Source organism: Propithecus coquereli, unplaced genomic scaffold, assembly GCF_000956105.1.
Source record: "Propithecus coquereli isolate 6110/MARCELLA unplaced genomic scaffold, Pcoq_1.0 Scaffold124, whole genome shotgun sequence".
NCBI lineage: Eukaryota > Metazoa > Chordata > Mammalia > Primates > Indriidae > Propithecus > Propithecus coquereli.
In genome coordinates this window covers 4,850,773-4,873,060 of record NW_012136525.1, presented here as the reverse complement: position 1 = coordinate 4,873,060, position 22,288 = coordinate 4,850,773, and the positions used below count along the sequence as shown (strand labels likewise).

Genomic DNA, 22,288 nt, shown 5'->3' with positions numbered 1-22,288 from the left:
TTTATATATTCTGTCTACTAATCCTTTTCCAGTTGTATGTGCTGCAAATACCTTCTCCTAGTTGTTAGCTTGTCTGTTTTTTATGTACTTAATGTTTTTAGAGCAATTTTTTAGGTTTACTGAAAAATTGAGTGGAAAGATATAGAGTTCCCATAGACCCCATCACCCTCCACAATTTTCCCTATTGTTAACATCTTGAGTTAGTGCGTAGTTGTTACAATTGATGAACCAATATTGATGCATTATTATTAACTGAAGCCCACAGTTTACATTAGGGTACTTCTTATGTTGTACATTCTATGGATTTTGACAAATGCATAATATCATGTATGCGCCATTACAGCATGATGCAGGATTAGTTTCCCTGACCTAAAACTGCCCCGTTGTCCACCTATTCATCCCTCTCTCCCCTCCCACTGAACCCCTGACAGCTACACTTTTCATTGTCTCTATAATTTTGCCTTTTCTAAAATATCATATAGTTGGAATCATACAGTATATAGCCTTTTCAGACTGGTTTCCTTTGTTTAGCAATAAGGTTCCTCCATGTCTTTTTATGGCTCGATAGGTCATTTTCTTTTTATCTGTGAATAATACTGTATTTTATGGATGTACCAGTTTATCTATCTACCTATTGATGGACATTTTGGCTGCTTCCAATTTTTTGTCCATTAAGAATAAGTTTGCTATAAACATCTGTATATAGGTTATTGGGTGGACGTAAGTTTTCAATTCATTTGGATAAATGCCAAGGAGCATGATTGCTGGATTGTATATTAAGGCTATGTTTAGTTTAGTAAGAAACTGTCAGACTGTCTTCCAAACTGGCTGTACCATTTTCCTTCCCACTAGCAATGAATGAGAATTCCTGTTGTGTCACCTCCTTGCCAGCATTCGGTATTGTCATTGTTTTGGATTTTAAACATTCTAATAGACTGTAGTGGTATGTCAGGGTTGTTAATTTATGATTGCCTAACAACTTATAATGTTGAGAATCTTTTCATATGCTTACTTGACATGTGTATATATTCTTTGGAGAGGTGATGTCCATTCAAATCCATTTTTTAATTGGAATGCTTTCTTATTGTTGAATTTTAAGAGTTCTTTGTATATTTTAGATACAAATGCTTTATCAAATATATGTTTTGTGCATGTTTTCTACCAGTCTATGGCTTGTCTTTTCATTCTCTTAACAGTGTCTTTTGCAGAGCAGAAGTTTTCATTTTAATGAAGTCCAGCATTAATTTTTTCTTTCATAATTGTGCTTTTTGTATTGTAGATAAAAGTCATTGCTGAACCCAAGGTCACCTAGAGTTTCTCCTATGTTATCTTCTAGAAGTTTTACAGTTTTATGATTTATATTTAGGCCTATGAATCATTTTGAGTTAATTTTTAGGCATGTTTTGTGTCTAGATCCATTTTCCATGTGGATGTCCAATTATTCCAGCATTATTTGTTGAAGAGACTCCTTTCTCACTGAATTGCTCTTGGTCCTTGATAATGATCAGTTGACTATATTTGTGTGAGTCTATTTATAGGGGCTCCATCTGTTCCATTAACTATTTGTCTATTCTTCTTCAACACCGCACTGTCTAGATCACTGTAGCTTTGCAGTAAGTCTTGAAGTTGAGCAATTAATTACTCCTCTAACTTTGCTATTCTTCAGTATTGTATTGGCTTTTCTGGGTCTTTGCTTTTCTGTATGAACTTTAGAATCAATTTGTTGATATCCACAAAATGACTTTATGGGATTTGGATTGAGATTGTGTTGAATCTACAGATCAAGTTGGGAAAAACTAACATCTTAGTGATATGGAGTCTTAGAGTCTTCCTATCCATGAATATGAAAAATTTATCCACATATTTAGATCTTTTATTTCTCTCTACAGAGTTTCATGGTTTTCCTGGGATAGATCTTGTACATAGTTTATAGCTATGGATTTATAGCTAAGCGTTTTAATTTCTTGGAGGTGTTAATGTAAATGGTGTTGTGCTTTTAATTTCAAATTCCAATTGTTCATTTATGGTATATAAGAAAGCAGTTGACTTTTGTATGTTAATCTTGTATCTTGCAGCCTTAATATAATCTTGGGTTATCATTTTACTCTCTTTATCTTGTCTTTAGATGAAGAGAAGTACTTAATCAAAAGTAGGTATATTTATGGTATGCACTTTTTGTCTTAAGAAATTATTCTCTATACTGAAATCATTAAGATACAGATATTGTCCTCTAAAAGTTTTATCATTTTGCTTTTTATCAGTTCTGAAAATTTTGTCTAGCCATTTTGTCTTTACGTCTGTCATAGTCTTTCTTGCCTCTGAAACACTAATTAAATGTACAGTAGACCTCGCTCTATCCTTCAAGTCTATACTCTCTGACTAGATTTTTTACCTCTTTGCCTTTCTGTGGTATTTGATGGTTAGTTTCTTCAAATCTGTCTCTTCCAGTTCACTGAGTCTCTCTGTGACTATGTATAATATATTATTAAGCTCATCCATTGAGTTTAAATTTCAACTCATATATTTTAGTTTTGAAAGTTCTAATTTGCTCATTTTTAAATCTCTTTGGTCATTTGGGTGGAATCTTCTATGTCACTCCCTTCTTTAGTCTCTTTAATTTCTTTAAGCATAACATGCATAGTTATTTTATAATTTGTACCTGATAATTTCAATATTTGTATTTTTTTAAAAGGGGGAACTGATTCTGGTGTCTGTAGTTTCTGCTACTTCTCACCCACAGCCCCTTATTTCCTTGTGTATTTTGTAACTTTTTCTTTGCTTTTGTTTAAGAAAACTGTGAGGTTACTAGTCTTGTTTTGCAGAAAAGAAAACAGAGCCTGAGAAAGTATAAATGGTTTGCCAAGGTCACACAGCTAACAAGTTAAAGAGCAAGAATGCTAGGCAAAGTCTGTCTGACTCCAATTGTGCTTTTCTCTACCCTGTGAAGCCTTAAAGACCCTTGACTGCTGAACTCTTTTATAAAAACATCACCCCACATGTGATTATTGAGAGCTAACTCTGAGCCAAGCATTGTCCTTGGTGCTGGGATACAAAAATAAACAATACACTTCTTCTTCGTGTGTGGTATGCAGTCTGGTGGCAGCATAAACATGTAAATGAGCAAGTGACAATAAGGCATGGTAGTGTTCTCACCAAGGTAGAAACAGAGTCCTCTGGGAGCCCAGACAAAGTTTTCTTAAGCCATTAGCTCATGCCCAGGGCACTATGTCATGCTTCATTGATGTGCCCGTCAGCTATAGTACCATTATGGGGCATGTGGACTGGAGGGAGAGCATTTCAGGTAGAAGAAATAACATATGCAAAGGTATGGAATAAATCTACATCAATAAAAATAGAGCCTTAGAAAGCATCTGCGTGAACCCTGCTACAGGATGCACAAATTCACTTTATATTATAGAAGATTTCATGTCCAATTTATAGAATAAATGCTTGCTTTCTGAGTGTTTCTACTGTCAGCTGTATTCAGGTATTATCAGAATAACAGCATGATCTTATTGTTAATTAGAGACTTTGGAGGAGAAGTACTTTATAATCGCTTGTCACCCAGTTTCAGGGCAGAACACAAATGAGGCCAGAGGAGATCACTGGCCGGCAGAATGACAGAGCGAAAAGACACTGGAGGGCTTAGCTCAAGACTCAGCTTTGCTGCTCTTGGGTCATCTTGGACAAATCACTCGGATAACCTCAGCCTCTCTCTCTCCATCTGTGAAATGAAGGCATCATACTGTAGATTCCCCAAGGTGCTCCCAGCATCAGGGTTTTCCAAGGTGCATTTAAGAGAGGTCCAGAAAGGGAAGTGTCGCCCCCGAGCCCATGCACTGAGTGTATTAGAAAATGACAGCAGGTATCTGGACTCCTGGCTGGTGCTCTTGCCCTTCCCTCGAGGTTGGCCAGGGTCTTCTTCCTCCACTTCCACCAGAAGCAGAGCCTAGTGGGCAGGACCCCAGGGAGGATACTGCATCGGTGAGGTGAAAACCTGATCCTCCCAAAGGGCTGGTCATGGTCACACCGCCGATGAGCCTCTGGAGTGCAGCCTTGGCTGTGGGAGTAATTGGGAGGCAGCCCCCCGCCCCCCATCTGGGCTTCCTCATGCACAGCCAAGGGCTTTCAAGGCGGACTCTTAGCTAGGAGCGGCAGTGGGAGAGATGCCGTGGTTTGCTGAAGGCCTGTGGCGGCAATAGTAGCTTAATCCCTTAGCTGGCCACCTCCTTGTTTCTCCCAGCTCCTTGCTAGGCTCTGCTGGGCCTAATCTTCTAACTTGTTCAGTTCTCTAGAAAATCCCCAGAGTTTTCTTCTCTCTCCTCGTCACACCCTCTCCCTGCGTTAATGCATTTGTTTTGAATTCTCTCTGCTCTTCTGAGCCCTGGGAAGGGATTACAGAGCCCGTAAGGAGGAAGCTGTGAGCTGACATCAGGGAACTTGAGCTTCATCTGTCCTCCCAACCACCAGGCACTTGGGGACTTTTTTTTTTTAATGGGAAGAAGAAAGGGAGAAGGAGGAGCCAGCTGAGAAAACAGAAAAATAGCTCCGGAGGTACGACAGGCAGGATGGTTTAACGGAGGTCTGCCTTTCTGAAAAGGCTGGGTGGCCCCGGGGGCAGAGGCCTGGGGGGGCCTGCTGCCTGCTGAGAACTTTCCAGATGAGGACATCCAGCGTTCTGTCTGAGGTAATAAGATGAGGCACTGCCTCTCAGGTTCTGCTCTAACTAGCCCTACACAGGGACCAGTCCTGTTGTCCTTTAGCTCTTAGCGTGTGTGTGTTGGGTGAAGGGGGCAGGCAGGACATATACTCCCGTATGGCCCTTGGGTAAACCCTACAGTGCTTTTGCCAGGGGAGGGAGCCCGTGCATGTCGGGGGTGGGGGCCTGGCATGAATAGGGAAGGGGAAGGCAGAGTGCCAGGGAGAGGACCCTGATGTGGGATGAGGACTGCGGATTCCGCCCTTCTGTGGACCCCTTTCCTCCACCCTGACATAGAGGAGGGTCCGTGGTCGGGTCATTGCAATTCATAATGGGAATGCGCTTCTGCCAAATACGGTTTGCGAGGCCCTTCCTTCCTAAAATGAACCACTCTTTTATCTAGCTCCCCAGCACCTGAAAGTCTTCCTTGAGTAGCAATTCATTTATTTGAAATAACACACTTCCTTTTCCAAGCATTTTCTTTGAATGTGCAGTTGCCTTTGAGAGGTGGGTATAGGCAGGGCATTTCCTCTTGTGTGAATTAGCTGGGTAGGCGGTTTTCCTTCCAAAAAGAAGTGCCAGGAGCAGGAGAGCACAGGTCCCTGGTAGAGCAGAAGCCGCTAGGAGTGGGAATGAGGTCACACTGGGGAAAGGGTGGACTTCCAACAGTGGGGGTGAGGTGGGCACGGCGGGGAGGTACAGAGGGGGCTGAAGTCAAAGCTCAGCTGTCTCCAACGGCAGCTTAGAGTTGTCTCAAATCTTTCAGGATAAGAGCTAGGGCTTCCTGCTCCTTCCCTTCCTTCCTTTTTTCTTCCTTTTCTTCTCTTCTTTCCTTCTTCCCTTTAGCAAATATTTAAGTGCCTACTAAAGTGAGTTTCCACGTTAGGCTTCGGGATCGCACGATAGGACCCAGGTTCTTCATCAGAGTCTTACGGTCCAACAGAAAAAGACAGGTGTGAAACGATTTTGTCCGCAGGGCTCGGCAGGTGTGCAACAGGGACAGGCACTCAGCATGCGCTAAACTGCATACTTCACGCAGATTCCTCAATTTTTACCCAGTGTCCTTTTTCTGTCCCACGATCCCTCCCAGGGGGCCACATTACATTTAGTCATCCTGTCTCCTTAGACTCCTCTTAGCTTTGACAGTTTCTCAGACTTTCCTTGTTTTTAATGACTGACAATTTAGAGGAGTCCTGATCAGGTATATTGTAGGATGCTTCTCTGTCGGAATTTCCCTTTTTTCTCATGATTAGATTGGGTTTATAGGTTTAGGGAGGAGGACCACTGAGGTGAAGGGCCGTTCTTATCATCTTGTTAGGGGCCCTACTAGCAAGATGACTTATCACTGTTGATGTTGACCGTGACCACCTGGCTGAGGTGATGTTCGTCTGCTTTCCCTTCCATAAAGCCCCTCCTCCCCCTTCCCACACTGTGAGTGTTGGAAACCAGTCACTATGCACAGCCCACACTCAGGGAGTGGGGGTTTATGTTCCCTCTCCTCTAGGGTGGAGTGTTTATGTAACTTATTAGGAATTCTTCCACATGGGAGGTTTGTCTCTTCTCCCCGCTTTGTTGCTTTGTTAAATCATTTACTTAGATCGGCTTGGACTCATGGATATTTATTTTTTACTTTGAGTTATAATCCAACACTACTGTTATTTATTTTCTTGCTCAAATTGTTCTGGCTTTGGCCACTGGGAGCTCCTGTGCCCCTCTGACACGCCACCCCCTTTGCAGGTGCTGTGCTGTGCTGTGCTTTTTAGCACTTCCTTATTTGACTACGGGATGCTCCAGGCTTGTCTTGTCTGTTTCCTGCCCCAGTCCTAGAATCAGTCATTTCTTCAAGGAGCCCTGGTTCCTCTTCCTGGAGAATGGTATTATAAACCAAGATTTGGGTGCTAGGTGTGTTTGTTTCTATTGGAGTTTTATTTCTTTTTGGATTTCTCTCTTTTAGCAGACAGAGCCTAGAAATGTGTGTGTGCACGCATGTGCGTGCACATGCTAACTCACATGCATACACATACTTATATTTAGGTATGTAGCCATCTGTAGATACATATATTAAGTTAAACATGAGTTCTTATGTCTCCAACTCTAATCTATTATCACATGATAGAAATGTTGATTTGACCTTGCTGATCTATAACTTTACACTTCAACAGAGGTTCCTACCATCTACCATCTATTTATTCAATTGTTCAATTCTGGTATACATGTATGGCAGGATCAGAATTGTTAACCCCTCAGAATTTTGTTTTGTTTTATTCTTTTCTTGGATTAAGCATTCTCAGCTCCTTTAGCCATTTTAGGCCCCACCTCATCTTGCTCATCCTTCATCAGTTCTGAGTCTGGATTTTCTGTTTCATGGGAAATGAGCAAAGATCATTGTCTCCTTTTTTGCAAATGAGGAAAATGAACTCTTGCCAGCATTTACTCTGAGCATATGCAAGGTGCTGGTTTGAGCACTTTACATATACAACTCATTTAATCTTCACAACAACCCTATGAGCTTGGTACTGATATTGTCCCCCCATTACATGAGGAAAGGCAATAACTTGCTCAAATTCAAACAATTAATGAATAATGGAGCTTGGATTTAAAATGAAAGAGTATGACTTCAGAGTCCATACCCAGGAACATTATTTTATGTTGCATTGCTGCTAAAAGAGATCTTTCTGAAATACTGCTTTGCGCATGTAACTACCAGCCTTATGAGCCAACAGTGGTTCCCTGTTGCCCACAGGATAAAGACCCAGTATCTTAGCCTGGCTCTCAGTGCTCTCCACAATCCACAGTCAACCCTCTGCTTCAGTTTCACCAGCATGAGCAGCACGGACCCCTGGAGCATGCTCAGATACTGTGGTTTCTCCTAATCAGCATGGTCTACCTGTCTCTCCAAGCCCAGGCCAAGACCCACCCAGTCCGAACAGCACAGCCCACCCCACCTCCTGGGCTGATTACATTCACAGTGATCTCCTCTTTGTTGACGCTCACTGTCCATGTACTTGGTTTGATATTTAGCCTGGGCTATATTTGTTAAGGTGCTTGTCATTTATCTGTATAATCTCCCTGCCACATCCTCAGTGCCAGCTTGTGTTATTGGTGATGCTTATGACTCTTAATCTCCATAAACATACTTGATGGGAAGTTGAGACTCAGTGAGATTTGTGATGGCAGTATTTGCTCAGATATCGTCATTGTCCATTTGAGACAGCCAAATCCTGCAGATAGCACACCTTAGCTAATTAACTAGTGTGGTCTGAGACCATGGCCCACACTCTGTGCAGTCCCCTCTCCCTCAGACCACTTCCCTATTCCAGGAGGTCAAGATGACTCTTCTAAATAGTTCCCATCATTACAGCTCTGGGGAGGACTTAGCTGGGCTGGCTGAGATTAAGTTGGAGTGTTAGACCCAGTTGTTATTTCAGTGGGGCAAAATTTTACACAGGTGGATCTGGCCCCAGCTGTGTCTCTGCTTTGGAAAATGTCCATTGGTTCGGTAGGGGAGATCTAAAAGAAGGAGAACTCCTGGGTTTTGCTTCAAAGAGCAGAACTTCGATTCAAGCTGTAGCCTGTTGTTTGCAAAACTTTAGTCATTTCAGTGTAACCTACATGATTTTTGCCATATCAACATAGGACTCACATTCTATTTTATTTGTTTTACTTAAAGTTTAATCTCTTCCTAAATAATAATGGTCACAAAATTACAGGTTTGTTAGAACCTGTACAGTTACAGTTTTTCAAATAGCTATTAAAATAAACACATAACCATTAAATAACTGTTCATCTGTATACTGCATGCAGCATGTTGCATCCCTCCACGGTGCGCTTACCACCCTTCGAAACACACTGTTCTAGTGGTTTGGTCTTCTCTTCCCCACCGCTTTCTAGATGTGACGTCTCTTCTGATCAGGTCACTGGTGTTCTGCTGGGTTCCACTGTGGTACCTTTGGGGCCACATTGAAAGAAAAAGAGTTCCAGGCAAGGCTGTGGGCATTTCTTTTCTAAAGAATGAGAGTAGCTCAGCTTTTATTCCTTCCAACATCCAGGGATTTTGGTTAAGATTTTGTTTGAAGAAATGGTTATACTGATTTTTTTTAAAGTATGAAAACCATAGGACAAATCAGTCCAGAGTTAACACTTCTGGAAATATCATTTGTTTGGGTGGCCATCCATTCATACATTCATTGAGTATTTCCTGGAGCTTCTCTTAGCTCTTCTAACTTAGGGGTCAGGAGAGCTGGCTTCAAGTGTATCTCGTTTATTGTAATGAAACAAAATGAATTTCCAGGTAGCTTGGGATGAAGCCATGACAAGCACTATTCCAATTCTCTGCCACTTGATCCAGGTTGAGAGTAAGCCTTTGATTCAGGTCCAGAAGCCGCTTTCCAATACCAAGAACTCCAGAATGACCAAATTCTTGCATAAGGTAGGAACTATTGGTTAATGCCTTTTCTCTAGCCTTAAGAACGAGGGCAGGTGGATGGCCGGGGTAGTTTTTAACAGGCATTTTTGGTCAACTCAGCATAACGTGATCAGAGCACCCTATCCACATCACCGCACTTCATCTCCACAGTTTTTTTTTTGTTTGTTTTTTTTTTTTGAGACAGAGTCTCACTGTGTTGCCCGGGCTAGAGTGCCGTGGCATCATCCTCGCTCACAGCAACCTCAAACTCCTGGGCTCAAGCGATCCTCCTGCCTCAGCCTCCCGAGTAGCTGGGACTACAGGCATGCGCCACCATGCCCGGCTAATTTTTTCTATATATTTTTAGCTGTCCAATTAATTTCTTTCTATTTTTAGTAGAGACGGGGTCTCGCTCTTACTCAGGCTGGTTTCGAACTCCTGAGCTCAAACAATCCGCCCGCCTCGGCCTCCCAGAGAGCTGGGATTACAGGCGTGAGCCACCGTGCCCGGCCTCCACACAGTTTTAAATGTTGCAATCTACTGATAGTCAGATTACCTCTCTCCCAGTCAATCAATCAATGCAGGAAGGCAGGATCCAAGTAAGTAGGTCGAGTTAATAATGTAGCCATAGAGGAAAAGAGAGCTTATGTGGCACCAAGGAAGGTTTGTACCGTGTAGCAGAAAGTCCCGTGTCAGGGTGGTAAGATACTGGAATGATGATAACGATGGCTAGCGCGTATGGAATACTCCACATTGCTTGACTCATTTACCTCACAAAAGCCTTATGAGGTAGGGCCCATTGTTGTCCCCATGGTAATGATGAAATAGTTGAGGCTTTGGGAGTCGATGTGACCTGCCGAAGGTCTCCCGCGCTAGTGGGTGGTGGAGCAGGATTCAAACCCAGAGCCCGTGTGCTCGATTACTTTGCTGCCCTGAAATCTGCTTTTCTCTCCAGGAACTCAAGAATGGTTTAGGTCCAGATTTGGGTTAGACTCAACCTTGTGGTGAGAACGCGGCTAGAAGGAATGACCCCGAAGACATTTTCTTGCCTGAGGCTTCTGTAACTTACCCAGCTTCTCCTTCTGTAGAACGCGGACATCAGCATTACTTCACTCCCCTTCGTGGACACCAAGGGCAAGAAGAATATGGTCAACTTCCCAAGCATTAGCAACAAAATCCTGCTGAAGCCACCTCTGCTGTATCAGGTGAGTACAGGGCAGCGGACATGCCCTTGAGCATGCAGGTGGAAGACCTGATTTTAGTCCGAAACCAAGTTTAGAAAGGCCCAGGGTGGTGGGGAAATGCACAGCGTCAGCTTCAGAGTTGAGTTCTAGCCCTGATCTCACTTTTTACAAGAAATATAAACTTAAGCAAGCAAGTCATTGCCCTCCTCTCATCTTCAAAATGGGCTCTCTGTAGGGTTGTCGTGAGGATTCACTGAGGAAAGGAAAAATGAAGTTCTGGTGTATAAATGGTGGGACTGTACAAAATACTATTTTCTTCCCGTGTCACCTACTCTTTCTGTGTAAGCACCAAATGAGATAACGTGGGAAAGTGCCAAGTTAAAGAGTGTTAAACACGCATAAGTTCAAGTTTATCTGTCTTTGTATGAGTCACTTGATCTAGTTGTGAGCTGGCCTTTTCAAGAGCAGCAGTAAAAACTGTCCCTGTCTCTTCCCGCTGTGAGATGTCGCTGGGCTTGTCAGCTGCTCACTGTGCTGTGCATGGGTCTCTTGGGGAATGATGCGAGTCAGACAGATACTTCCTTTGGGAGAAAGACTGGGAAAACCTTCTGTCTCTTAGTTACTGTTTTCTCCCTAGAGAGGTAGAAAAAGTGCCTGGCTGGATGTGGGTGTCCTTGGCCAGGTAAATGGTTTATGATGGCCAGGAGGAGCCTTAGTGGCTCTTTATTGCAAACCTCTTTTTCTGTACAGGAGACTCAAACTCACAATCAGATGCCATCCTCTGAGCTCCAGGTTTCAGAAATGCCTCTCCACTCTAGCATTAAAATCCGGCACCCCAAGTCGGAGGAGAAGCCACCAAGGAAGCACAAGGTGCCTCTGACGGCGGCAGGTACGCCTCTGGGCAGGAGCAGGGTGTGTGGGGTGGTTATGGACGGGCAGGGCGTCCAGAACCGAGCTGAGCTGGAGAGGCCTAAGCTGCCAGGAGCCTGAGTAGTCGATTAAGGCAATGAGCCAAAAGGAAAGTAGAAGTCAGGCCTTTAATCTCTTTCTGAGATCGTATAAGCAAGAGGCTAAATGGGACGCGCCAGCTCTGCACTGTTCCATTTCCCCCCACGGACTGGCACTAGGCCGGCGCAGATGTATCAGCACGGAGGGACTTGTCTCGCTGCCTCGGGGCCCAAACTAAAGATTCCTGTTCATTTTATGGGCCCAGGGGCCAGGGGAAGGAAGTGAGGGGGAAGAGCTGGGAGTAGAAAAGTACTGAATGCTGATTCAGAGCAGAGCAGAGGAGGCTGAGGAAGGCCTGCGGCTGGGGTCTGGGCTAGGAATGCAGGGGTGTGTAGGAGCCTGGCCAGCAGGGGCCCAGGCCTTGGCTGCAGCTCCCTTCAGAGGCTGCACTGCATTGGCTGCGCACCCCGTGAGGCCTGCCAGGTAAAGCCTTTGTAATTGCCCGTGGCTGGGCCTGAAAAGTCACAGATTGGGTTTTGACCAGGAGCCAGGCTCCTCACTGGGTTCAAAGACTCATAACCTGTTAGGATTCAAAGGGAGGAAGCCAAATCCACTGAGCACCTACTGTGCGCCAACACCACCCAATGCTTGGAGCTCCTTCTACCACAGCTTTGAAATTGAAATTGGTTGTCCTTCTTAAGCAATCTCAGGAACTACTCACAAGGAGTTAATTTCAGTTTGGAGCTAATTCTACCTTTTCAGAGTTGATATCTGCCTCCCTGCTATCTGAGACCTTCGTTATGTCCTCTGGGCAAAGAATATGCCTTATTCAGCGTGCACATGGCTGCCCTTCACATGTATGAAGACAAGTGTCTTGTCCCCCAAAAGTCTTTTTCTTCTCCTCACACTTCCTTCTCCAACTCTTTAGCAGTTTGTCAAATAACATGGTGCCCCTGCCCTAATCCTGGTTTCTCTCCTCTGAGAATGTTCCGGTTTATCTATTCAAGTGTGAATTTCGCCCCCTGACCAAACCGGGTCCCCAAAGTGACCTGGCCAGTGTGGAGTAGAGAAGTGCTGACTCACAGTCCCTGCTTCAGTCTGGGGCGCTCGCTGGCTCGGCCGCAGGTCTACGCGGGAATACCCCGGGCCTTTTAAGTTGCATTTATGTTGCCTCTCTGGCCCCTGGGGACATTATAGTTTTCAAAGCCTCTCAAGATACACTAGTTGTGGAGCCTAATAATTCCACATGAACTTGGGAAAATGCCACCTTAACTTCTGGAATTTTTATCCACGCTGCTCTAACCCACAGGTCTTTGGCGACTAAATACTCCCCTTCCCTGCCTTTGTGTTTTCCTTTTGGTTTGTTGAGGTCGGCACAAGACCTTATCACATTTCCACCTTGGGAGAGTCACACTGTGAGCCGAGGGGCAGAGGCTGGAAGGGGTGCCGTCGTCTGTGCCCCAGCTTAACTGACAACTGCAGTGTTTTTCACACAGAGGCTCTCAAGGTTTTTAGGAAACAGCTGTCTGCTTACGAGCAAAGCGAAATCCTGGGCTACACAGAGATATGGTTCCTGGGGCTTGACGCCCAGAAGCTCAACGTGGCTGCTGAGAAGTTCAGCAAGACAAGTTTCGATGATGAACATGGCTCCTATATGAAGGTGATGGGGAAGGGGGCGCCAGGACTTCAAGGGGACTGGGGACAAAAGAAAGTTGAAAGGGAAAAAGCAGAGGTATTTTATTGAGTTTGGTGTTGATATATCGGGGACTAGACGTCCTGAGGAATTCTAGTAGGTGCTTAACCAAAGAAATACCATGTTCATAAGTGGAGAAACATGCAATTTAATATGTAAATACTCTTCTGACGGGAGACTGATTTTCCCTGAGAGTTTTTGGGGTAACGTCTGCATCCTGGGTGACCTCCCACGACCACCTCCCCTGCACGACCCGATGGAAAAGGCCAGACAGAAGTAAGATGCCATCTCCTCAACAGTCCTTTTTTGTCTCCTCTTTACAAGCCCATACATGGATGCTTTTCTATTTCATAGGAGATCTCATTTCCCCCACAGACAAAAGATGTTTTTGTCACTGCAGTCCCTGGTGCATACTGCTTAATGTCACTCTGTTTTTAAAAAATCGATCCTCACAAGTCTTCTTCTGGCTGTACCCCTGGGCTGCCCTAGGTGCTGCCTCTGCCCAGCCTGAAGGGAAATCTGGGCAGTGGTCCCCACCTCTGGGGGTGCCTGGAGGTGTGGTGCTTAGTCCTCTGGGCTGCGGGCTGCTGGGAATTTCCTCTTCTGGACATTGCATCACAGCTTGGTTTTAGGAGACAGGATGAGTCTTTGGTGGCTTTGTAGAAGAAGTAGATTTTCTTAACAGCATTTAGGGCTGTGTTTCTCAAGCTTTGCTATGCACAAGAATCATTCGGGGATCTTGCTTAAATGCAGATCCTTACCTGACAGGTCTGGGGTGGGGCATGAGATTGTGCATTTCTGAAGAGTTTCAGGTGATGTCCGTGCTGCTGGTCCTTGGAGCACACTTTGAGAAGCAAGGATTTAGTTTCTGTCACACAGCTCTGTCTAGAGCCCTGGTTCTCGACATTTTTAGGTCAAGGATCCCTTCGGGAGTCTGATGAAAGCTATGGGTCCTCATCCCAGAAAAGTCAACCTGCACATACACAAAGTTTTAGGGGATTAATCGATCCTTGGTGAAGAATCCCCAATACAAACCTAACCTCCAGTTCAACCAGACATCCCCCACTCCCCCACCTGAGCCCAGAGTCTCTGGGAAATTCCGTAGGGGTGTGAGCACAACCTTTAAGTTAATTCACTGGAACTCCGTTTCTCGGCATCAAATCTTGGAGAGCTGTTTTGGTGGGGAAAGAGGGATGATGTGTGCCTCTGCATGCTGTACTCTCGTCCCTATTGCATTCCAGTGCACACACAGTGCACTCATCCTTCACCCCTCCCAAAACCATGACTGTAACTCCAGAGATCAGATTCACAGAGCCTGGGGACTTTACAGATCATTTTATCCAGAATCTTCAGTTTACAGATGTGGGCACTGAAGCTCAGAGTGGATGAGTAGCTTGTCTGAAGCCACCCAGCTGATGTCTTTTTAACTGAAAATGTTCTGTGGCTTTGACTAAACACCTGCTCCCTGGTTCCCAGCACAGGAGGGACATGGTGATTCTGGGTCTTGGAAAATATTTCTCTTCCTATTCAAGAAAAGCCCAAGTTCTGTAGCCCTGACTCCAGGATAGGATTAAATCTGTATGAGTCCAGGGGAGAACCAAATCTGGCTAGAAAGAGGTGGAGTGGACGTAACGCCTTCTCTGATTGATGCAGACACATCACAGGTCAGAAATGGAACTTTCCTCAAACTGGAGCTGCTGCTCAACTTCAAGAGTCATGAAATGTCCAAACTGGAAGGGACCTTCAAGGCCACCTTGTACAACCCTCTTACTTTACAGGTCCTAAGACATGCAGAAAACCAGAGGACCAGGACTAGAACTCATATTCGCAATGACCATTTGATCTTCTTTGCCCTGCTTGACATGGATCAAGCCTGTGGGACTTTCCATGGTATCACATGGGTGGCCTGGGAGCCAGGTGACAACCTAGCCATTGCAGTAGCCATGAGATGAGGTGGGGCCCCAGGGGCCCCAGTGTCAGGGAAGCCCTCCAGCTTGCAGCTCTGCTCCTCACCCTGGCCTGGCTTCTGCAGGTCCTGCATGACCACATTGCCTACCGCTACGAGGTCCTGGAGATGATCGGGAAAGGGTCCTTTGGACAGGTGGCCAAGTGCTTGGATCACAAAAACAATGAGTTGGTGGCCCTGAAAATCATCAGGAACAAGAAGAGGTGTGGCTTGGTGGGTGGCATAGGCCATAGAGGAGAGAAAGGACAGCATGACTCTGGCCCCTTTGGAATTCCAGCCCTTCCTGACTCCGCCTCTCCCTCTGATCTTCCTCTTCCTCTTCCTCTTTCTCTCCCTACCTCTCTGATTCCATGGAGGGGCAAAGAGGAGGCGAGAGTGTGGTGATTTTAGAGTTTTTAGTGCTTGCTGCCACCCTAGACAGTCTTGTTGGAGCATGGGGAGGGCTGAATGTCGTGGCATGACATGACATGACACCGTGTTCTGTCCCCATATCCCCTTCCCACCCCCGGCAACTCACCAACCTCCTCAGGTTTCACCACCAGGCCCTGGTGGAGCTGAAGATCCTGGAAGCTCTCAGAAGGAAGGACAAAGACAATGTGTACAACGTGGTGCACATGAAGGACTTCTTCTACTTCCGCAATCACCTCTGCATCACCTTCGAACTCCTGGGGTCAGCTGTTGTTTCTTAACTCATTTTTCTTTGAAAAAGTTGCTTAAGTGGTAGAAGAGAACCTTTGAGGTCAGAACACTAGATTTTTCTGGTTGTGAATATTTAATGACTAGAGTGGACAGAACAGCCACTCAGTCATCTAGAAAGCCCAGGAGCAAGGAGACTGGGACAAAAGTGGCCCATCTCACGCCTCCTTTGGTAGGCCTGTCACCTGCCAGTGTACCATGACACCATGCACATCATGATGCGCTGCTGGGTGCCGAGCCTGGTGATGTGAACAAAACAAGGCCTCTGCCCTCAAGAGCTAAACCGAAATATGTAGAAAAGACTCTCCTCTGCCACTATTTTCCCTGTGGTGCGGAGGTTGGAACCCCAAAAATGGGCAGCTGGCTGCTCAGAGTGGGGAGAGGGCTTTGATTTTGAGCGGATAAGGACAAGAGCAGATATATTTGGCATGAGAGCAGAACCTGACTTAAATAGATTGGCATCGGCTGGCTGAAGATGGGAGCTGAAAAGACACGCTAATCGGAAGGGCATGCTAATTTCGTTATTTTTCTCTCTGAGATCATCTGATGCAATTTAAACAAAACTAGAAACCCAGAATGCATTTAGCAAAGGGGATAATCAGAGGGAACTCTCAGAGGTCCAGTGTTACTGGAATCAGCAAGCTGGTAGCTTAGTGCTTCTGTGACACCAGCGCTGATGGGGGGATTCTGGGAACCGGCTAAACTTGGATCAGAAGGAAAGTTGACACTCTCACCATCATCACTGGTGATTACAAAATGTGGTCTACCCCTTGATGGGCAGAGGCAAACCCTCTTCCCTGCAGCCAAGCAGACAACCCAGGCTGCGCTTTCTTGGCTATGAGTCACAGTGCACAGTTAGGATGGCACTGTCCTTAAAAGAGCTCTGGGAGTTCAAGAGGGGCAGGGGTGTGGAGGGACAATGCAAAGCCCAGAGTTGGGGTGGAGCCAGAGTCAAATGTCACATCCATCCCCATTGTACCCCTCAGGAATGAATGGCTTTCCAAACACTGCCAGAGTTCGATGACCTTAGAAATGGGAGGTTAGGGGGAACCAGCAAGGAGTTGGTGCAGAGTCACTTCTGGGTCATGCTCTTTCCCTTCTCTCCCCATCTCTCAGTTTGCACTGAGGTCACAACTGGCAGCTCGCAAATAAGTGTTTCTTTTTGAAATGCTTTGTATTAATTTCCAACATTTATAAATCGGTGGATTTTATATAATATGGCAGGCTTCTCTATAATATTGCTGGCTTCTGCCACCCTGGAGAATTTAGAGTTATCTGGCAACAGTCTGATGGGACCAAGCAGCCACCTTGCTTGGGTGGAGGAGAGGCTGTCTGTCTTGTTCAGCCCCGCGTGCCCACGCTCTCGCTCCCTTACTTCTCAGGAGCCTGGAGGCCTTCGATAGCCTTACTAGGCCCTTACTAGGCCCAGGCAGGAGTGGCTGCTGGAGTGACTAGTGGCCTTCCTGGATCCCTCCCAAGGGCCCAAAGAACTATGAGTATTGCAGAGGTTTGGTCCAACCTCTTAACCCACACATGTAACAAAGTGCTTCAGTGGCCTTGTCACATAAGAAATGAGGGAACATCCAAGAGGCCAGTGCAGTTGAACTTCAACCTGGGGTAACTCAGTGGGGAAGCCGGATTGGTAGGATGGGAAAGCCCCGCCTCCTGGCCTGAGGCTTGCCTACCAGGAGAGGGAGGGAAACCACACCGCACTGGATTGTTTGCAGACGGAAACTCAGCATTAAACTTTTTGCACCAGTACGCATCACGTTTTCCCTCTCTTTCCCAGAATCAACTTGTATGAGTTGATGAAGAATAACAGCTTTCAAGGCTTCAGTCTTTCCATAGTTCGGCGTTTCACCCTCTCTGTTTTGAAGTGCTTGCAAATGCTTTATGTAGAGAAAATCATTCACTGTGATCTCAAGCCTGTGAGTACAACCTCTGTCCTGTCATGTGGGCAGGTTCCCACCTATGGAAACTCTTTGTCCTATTGCATTCATTTCCTAGAGGTAGCTGGGGCAGCCAGTGCTTCTAGGGTGGAAGCCACGCAGTGCTGTTTATAGGTTGTGTAAGCCCAGTGAGCTGCAGGAAGACAGAACGAAGGCATGAATATTGGGGAAATGAAGAGAGATGTGGTGCGATTGAGCCAGACAGGGGCAGGAAGGTCTGAGGGCTTTCCTAGGGAGGGCTTGGGGTGTGGTGTCTTGAGTATCGAGAGGTACAGCAAGAAGTCCGGGGATTCTGGGTTTACCCTTTTTGCCCTTTCTCAGTGGGAAAGTCAACAGTCACCTGTAGCCATTAGGAGCTCTACCCAGAGACCTTGAGTTCTCCCTCGTGCGCTCTGCAGTGACGTGTGCCACGCAGACAGATGGGCTGCCCAACTCTACTAAAGCCTCACTGTGCCCACTGAACTCTGAGTTGGTCCTAGGGTACTGTGAACCTCAGACCACTTTCTCTACCCCAATTGGATGGGAGCTTCCTACATGTCCTGCTGGTACTCTAAGCTCTGTTATTGCACTGATGGCTTGTGTAGGAATGTATCTTTTATCCATATGCCTCCCTGGACTGCAAGCTCTCTCAAGGTCAGGCACCATGTCTTTTCACTGTTTTGTTCCCAGGACCTGACATGGTGCCTGGTAATAGCAACGGTAGGCTGTAAGTAAATGCTTGTTAAATGACTTAATGATTACAAATGTGAGGAAGTCACACAGAGAGATAGCTGGTGGCAAAGTATAAGGAGCTGGTTCCAAAAGCAACCTGACCCTCACAGTTATGTGAATATCCCTTACCTCTTCCTCACTGCAGTCTCCCTGTCCCCAAAAATGGTTAAAAAAATTTTTTTGAAGACTGTAACTCATTGGGTAAATTGCAGGTTTATAATTAAAGATTGTCAAGCTAGAGATGTTCTCTCAAAGCAGACTGGTAGAACCTCATGAGGACAGTGGTGCATTCATTTATTCTCTACATCCAAGTTCCTAACCCTCAGCTTTGCAGCTCCTACGGGTCATAACAGCTGTGGTCATTGGGCTTAGGGGACTGACTCTTACCAAGGAAATTCTGATAGTCAAAGTGTCAGGTAACAAGTTTCCTCCAAGAAATATTAATAGATTAAGTAGCCTGGAATATGGGTGCCCCTGGAGGGAAGTATGCACACAGCCCGGAGACTGTTTTGTGAGTGTGGAGTCAAGAATCAGGGAATTATTCTCATGGACTTAATGGTTAGTATCAATGAGCTATGATTGCCTATTGCAACCATTCCTTCTATAGTGCCATTTCTGCCAGTACGACGGGAAGGCCAGTCCTTCTAGTTAGGGAGTCTTTCTTTCTTTTTTTTTTTTTGAGATAAAGTCTCACTCTTTTGCCCGGGCTAGAGTGCCGTGGCATCAGCCTAGCTGACAGCAACCTCAAACTCCTCGGTTTAAGCAATCCTTCTGCCTCAGCCTACCCTTTCCATTGTGCTAGAGACACACTAAAGATTCCTGCTCTTTTAAAGCTTTTCCTGATTATCCTCCTCCAGTGAAGACAGCATTCTTTAGAAAAGGGACTATGGGCTAAATTTGTACTCTCTTACTTTGTGGTGCCAGGGCCTTCAGACCAGGCCTGCTATGCCGTATCTACCATGTCAGGGTACTCAGTAAGCAATCTCATAATTAGTTCATCTGATACTGAGATCTGTGAAAACATGATTGGGACTTGAATCTTCAGCCTTAGCCAGTGCACTTTCATGCTAAGAGGAGAGCCCAGAGGCTCTGTCTTCTTATTGCTGACTCTATTGAAATACCTGGTTCACATTTTCCCCACAGTCAGCATAAGAATCACGAATCCAGGGGAGAGGGGGGAGGAGGGGACGGGTATATGCACATACAAAGAGTGCGATGCGCACCATCCGGGAAATGGACACGCTTGGAGCTTGGACTTGGGGGAGAGGGGGGGCAAGGGGAACAGATGTAACCTAAACATTTGTACCCCCATAATATGCTGAAATAAAAAATAAAAAAAAAAGAAATTAGATGTTCAGCAAAACAATCTTACCAAAACTGGTTTAATGAAACATATTTTTTTTATAAAAACACTCTATTCAATATTAAAAAAAAATCACGAATCTCAATCAAATCATTGCCTTTAACAAAACTGGTTTAATGAAACATATTTTTTTATTAAAAACACTCTATTCAATATTAAAAAAAAATCACGAATCTCAATCAAATCATTGCCTTTAAAAGTTTTTTTTGTGGTCTATTATCATAGCATTATGTTAGTGGGGGCCTTTAATGGAGATGTCAAAGAGATACAGTCAGTGACATTTTTAAGGCCTTATGTAAGCAAGGCCTAGAACCAGGCCCCAAAGAGGATAAAAATAAACTTGTAATCTTCAGGAGTTATACAATCAATATTCCAATCAAATCATTGCCTTTAAAAGTTTTTTTTGTGGTCTACTATCATAGCATTATGTTAGTGGGGGCCTTTAATGGAGATGTCAAACAGATACAGTCAGTGACATTTTTAAGGCCTTATGCAAGCAAGGCCTAGAACCAGGTGCCAAAGAGGATAAAAATAAACTTGTAATCTTCAGGAGTTATACAATCAATATGGGGAAAGAGACAAAGCACATTCAAAAGAAACTCTGCAAAGCAGTGAAAACTGGGTCCAAATAAGAGGTGCAGACCTCGAGTCAAATGGGAAGGCACAGGAAGGGGAGGGCAGTGAGATTTGGGGAGGATGTGGAAGGAGGCCTTTGCAGGTGGACGTGTTTGAATTGGGCCCTGAAGGATGGGGAGCATTTAGGTAAGCTGCAAGCCTGGGGCAGCACTATTACAGCTTGATGCACATCTTTTCTTCTCTCTAGGAAAATATAGTGATACACCAAAAGGGCCAAGTCTCTGTTAAAGTCATTGACTTTGGATCAAGTTGTTATGAACACCAGAAAGGTAGGCCCCCGCCAGTTCTTTGTCTGAGTTTCCTGTTGCATTTCTCTCCCTTCACACGTGAGGTCCCTTGGGTTCTAGCCTGGGCTCAGCCAGCACAACTGCCAGTGTGACTTTGAACAGGTGCTTCACTTCTCTGAGCCTAAGTTTCCTCATCTATAAAATGAGAAAGTTGGGTTCAAATACGATAAGGGCCCTTTGAAGCTCTCATACTCTGTAGACATTGAATTACCCAAGAGCACTGGGTCCCAAAACTAACTAGGTGTGCATCAGAATCACTTTGGGGCTCTGAAAAACTGTAGTGTCCAGGGCCTCACCCCAAATGTACTGAGTCCAAATTTCTGGGGAGTAGCTAGGAGTCTGCACTTTGGAAAACATAGCCATTCTAAAGTTTGGAATCCACTGCCCTAGATTCCTAGGTTTCTTACTTGTTTTGGAGCTAGAGTCCATAAAGTAGCTCTGGAGTACACTTTGCACAGCCTATACTGAACCTGATTTAATAGTCTGTTCCTTTGGCTTCTGTCAGGTGTGACACAGAGAACATGTACCATTCGGCAAACATTTACTGAGTATTTGCTGTGTGCCAGCCACTCTCCTGGGTACCAGGAACAAAACATGAACATTTCCTATCCTCAAGTTGCTTAGGTCTAATGCAGGAGGTAGAACGAGAAAAAGATAATGCAAGCTGGGTGTGGTGGTGCATGCCTGTAGTCCAGCCTGGGTGACAGAGCAAGACCCTGCCTCTAAAATATTTTTTGAAAAAATAATACATAATACAATGGATGCTATGATTGGAGATACACACAGGCTATGTTCAGGGCACACAGAAGAGGGACTTGGGGACAGCCTTTATGGTGGCAGGGGGTGTCAGAAGAAGCCTCCTGAGGCTGAGGAAAGGACTACCAGGTGGATGTTTCCAAATACTCTGCAGAACCACTTCTGAGAACATATGTCCTTTATATCTTCTATGTATGAATCCTATAAGAAATTCCAGCTAGAAAACAACGCTTCCCACAGAGATCGTCTGTGTTTATGCTTCAAAGATACTGAAAGCTGTGTAATCTGTTAGTTACCGTTTATCTTGGCTGCCAGGATGCTCAGAACTGAATTTAAAATTATTTTATCCTTGTTTTTTGACAGTTATTAATATTTCCCCTTTTACATACTTGCTGACTTTCCTGTTATCTTTATTTTAACTGCGAGGCAGTATGGAGTGTGGATACTAGAATTGGACTGCCTGGTTTCGAATCCTAGCTCTGTCACTTATAGCTGAGTGACCTTGACAATTTATTTAACCTCTGTATGCCTTAGTTTCCTCATATTTAAAATGAAGGCAATAATACTACCTGCTGCATAGGATTGTTGCAAGGGCTGAAAGAGCTCATCTGTATAAAGCACTTGGAATGGTGCCTGGCACGTGTTAAGCACTAGGTAAATATCATTAAATTCACGTTCTAAGACACCCTGTGCTTTGCAAAGTACCTCAAATCCATTTGGGAAGCAGACAAAGCATAAAAGTTACTTTTATTACATCTTTATTTTGTTTTAAATCACAGAATGATTGTGTCCTTAAAATAACCAGTTTAAAGTGAGTAAGGAGTCTCTGCCCCTCATGTAACCGCCAATACAGTTATGTAGAAATAACTATAATGTCCCATTTCTTCAACTTCAGTCTCATCTATAAATTCTGGTCTCCCTACAATGCTGTCTTCCATTCATCCTTATCTACTGAAATTTTGTTGAGCTTTTCTTTCTATATTTCATATTATATA

The 22,288-nt window shown here is 44.9% G+C and overlaps 1 protein-coding gene across 1 annotated transcript in view; it reads left to right on the top strand.

Annotated features, from left to right (window-relative positions):
* Positions 1-10,216: 10,216 nt before the first annotated feature.
* DYRK4 (dual-specificity tyrosine-(Y)-phosphorylation regulated kinase 4) overlaps positions 10,217-22,288 on the top strand; it is an 18,875-nt gene continuing 6,803 nt past the window's right edge. Inside the window, exons 1-7 of the mRNA XM_012637808.1 lie at positions 10,217-10,309; positions 11,039-11,177; positions 12,733-12,896; positions 14,962-15,098; positions 15,425-15,565; positions 17,381-17,519; positions 20,438-20,519. Of these exons, the coding sequence (XP_012493262.1) occupies positions 10,250-10,309; positions 11,039-11,177; positions 12,733-12,896; positions 14,962-15,098; positions 15,425-15,565; positions 17,381-17,519; positions 20,438-20,519 (862 nt within the window). The 5' untranslated portion in view covers positions 10,217-10,249. The remainder of the gene's footprint in view (positions 10,310-11,038; positions 11,178-12,732; positions 12,897-14,961; positions 15,099-15,424; positions 15,566-17,380; positions 17,520-20,437; positions 20,520-22,288) is intronic.